This window comes from Prosopis cineraria, unplaced genomic scaffold (assembly GCF_029017545.1).
Source record: "Prosopis cineraria cultivar Desert tree isolate PC_DT_omini unplaced genomic scaffold, ASM2901754v1 PC1, whole genome shotgun sequence".
Classification (NCBI taxonomy): domain Eukaryota; kingdom Viridiplantae; phylum Streptophyta; class Magnoliopsida; order Fabales; family Fabaceae; genus Prosopis; species Prosopis cineraria.
Window position 1 is genome coordinate 16828851 of NW_026555332.1, and position 2862 is coordinate 16831712.

The 2862-nt window shown below is 38.2% G+C and overlaps 1 protein-coding gene across 1 annotated transcript; it reads right to left on the minus strand.

Moving 5' to 3' along the window:
• Positions 1-1048: 1048 nt before the first annotated feature.
• On the minus strand, positions 1049-2287 carry LOC129319092 (U-box domain-containing protein 28-like). The gene has a single exon (XM_054964143.1). It carries the CDS (start codon positions 2285-2287, stop codon positions 1049-1051), a length of 1239 nt encoding a protein of 412 aa, XP_054820118.1.
• Positions 2288-2862: the final 575 nt, after the last annotated feature.

The window sequence follows — 2862 nt, forward strand, 5'->3', positions numbered from 1 at the left end:
ACCCCCCAATAAAGTAGTTACCTATTTTTAAACTAACTCTATCTTTTTATATTTACTCCTATCAAACATCTTATAGTAAACAATTATTGCATTTTAAAAAATTAAAAATGTATTATATTTTTAAATATCTAACTTCTCAAAAAATACCTTATATTTTTTAACGGAGGGAGTATTTTTTAATCTTATACAAATGGGGCCCTTGATGTGCCCAACCAATATTTCAAACATAATTGCCTTGAATATGAGATATTTGGTGCATAATAAAAAGGGTAAAAATGATAATTTGGCCTTAAAATCTAGTCTAGAAGCATCTTAAATCCTAAACTTGTATTTGGTACATTTTTACTCCTTAATATTTAAAATTATGGCAATCTGCCATGGCTATTAACTTTGACTATAAATTAATCAGAAAATTGTAGAAAAATATATCAAAAGTTTCAAAAAATAACCAAAACAAATTATAAAAAACGACAAAAATTTAAAAAAGGAACAAAAAAATAAAATTTGTAATTTTTGAGTTCTTTTCTATGATTCTTTTGATCCTTTTTCAGTAATTTGAGGCTTTTTTTTTTTTCCTTTTTCCTGGTATATCAACAAGAGATTGACACAATTTTAAATGTTTATAAATGGAAATGCATGAAAATCGAGTTTGGGATAAAATAAGCTACAATATCCATGTAGATAGAATATTGCATTTTATTATATTGATATAGATTTATTATTTGAACGAAACGAATCTCAATTTGGATGGTTCATTATGATGTTGAACCGCGAAAACAACTGCAAAAGTTGAATATACCGCGCAAAAAAGTGAATATAGTATGGTATTGAAGCAGGAATTAACGAGAACAGCTTTATTTGGTTAATCTTTTCTTTATACCAACACCAAACTTTACCCTGAGCCAAACGGGAAATGGATTATCTTCTTTTGTAAACATCTTTTTAATTGCCCTACAATTTACATTATCTTCTTCTGAGCCCAAAGAACAAGTGGCAGTAACCATGGCGGATGACGACCACGATGACCACGTGTTGAATTAGATGCGTTCTAACAAGGCTTGATATGAGTGGTTTTCGTCTCGTAGCTACTCAACAACTCATCTTTGGACACCATTCTCAGAACCTTCACCAAATCCCTACACATCTTCCTCACATGATCTTCGCATTCTCTTTGAAGCACAAGCAGTATCTTCGTCACTCCATTGCTCTTCACAACCTTTCCTTGTGCATTGCCGTTCCGGTGATTACAGCACAAGCCCCACAGCACCACCACTGCGTCCTCCGTCGCCGCCTTCGACTCCCTCACCAGCCTCTCCGTCACCGCCTCCAAGCATCCCGGCTCCTCCGTGATCACATGCCTTCCGTCTGCACAAGTCGATAGTATCGCCAGCAATCTCATGGATTTCTCAGTGGTTGAATTGCTTGAGGTTGATGATGATGATGGGTTCTGTAAACTTTTGGTCAGAATCGGAACGATTCCGAACCGGACGAGTTCAGTTTTTGTTGACTGAGTCGCTGAAACGGATATCAAGAGAGAGGAAACGGCGTCGTTTAGTTTGGAGCTGGTATTGTTTTCTTCGCGTAGTAGGTGGACAAGTACGGACAAAAGGCCCGGCGTCTCGGCGACTGATCGCTTCGATTGAACATCTCCGGCAAGCAATTCGAGGACCGTTACCGATTCAACCTTCGAGGTCTTAGAGCTTCCGTTTGACAAAATCGAGATGATCGAAGATAGGAAATCTCGATTAGCATCGAAAACCAAGGCACGAATTCGTTCTCTGACTCCATTTTCCCGCATGATCGAAATCAAAACCCTGATCGCCATTTCTGAAATCTCAACCTGAGAACCCTGCCTGCCGAGAACACGAACGATCGTCGAGTCGAACCCATGGAAATTAGACAAGAAAATCCGATTCTCGTCCGAGTACCCGACGAATTCCGCGATCTTGGAAAGCGAAACAGAAATATCGTCATTCTCATGTTGTTGAATTTCATGAATGAGAGACGTAACCTGTTCGGGGGAGATTTTGGAAGGAGAAGAAAGCGAGGGAGATAGCTTCAGATTCTGGATGAGGCGGTGGAGAGTGAGGTTGGGGATGAAATCTTTGGACGAGAGGACTTGCATGGTCGCTGGACAGGTGTCGTGGCCAGCGTCGAGCCAGTGCTGGATGCTGGAGCGGTCGTATGTGACGCCGGTGCAGAGGCTTACCGGAGACCTCATTACGTCCATTGAGATGGGGCACCGGAAGAGGCTTGGAACGGCGACGTATAGCTTCTCCCTCGCCATTATTCCCTCGCTGCTCAGAAAAGAGAGATCACGAGCATATATGTATATACCTAGGAGGAGGAGGGGAAACAAAAAACGGCGATAGTTTCATGGGAAGCGAAGTCAGAAGAGTGTCGTTAGTCAAAGTTGCGTGTAGTGCCATAATGTAGATGGGCCCGATGTACTATGACTGTGTGTGTATGCGACTATGTGTAATGTAAGAATAAAAGTGTGTCAGACGAAGCTTAAATTCCGAAAACGACATCTCCGTTTAGTTTTGGAATCTGTAAACGAAAGAATAGGAGTAGAATATTTTTAAAAATATTAATCTGAATGTCGTTTTAATTTTCATTAATTTTAAATTAAATTTTTTTGATTTATTTTTCTTTTTTAGTTTCCCAATATATCTCCACATTTAGTAGTCATAAAACTAAGGAATTTAAATAATTTATTTTGTGTTTTTAATGCATGAAAGAGTAGATAACTAGTTGCTTATTTGTTTTAATCAAACTTGTTAGTTTGTTTTGCCAGCAATCAAATTTTTATATGTTGATTCATTTAATATGTTAATCCATGAATGATAAAGTTATTAATAA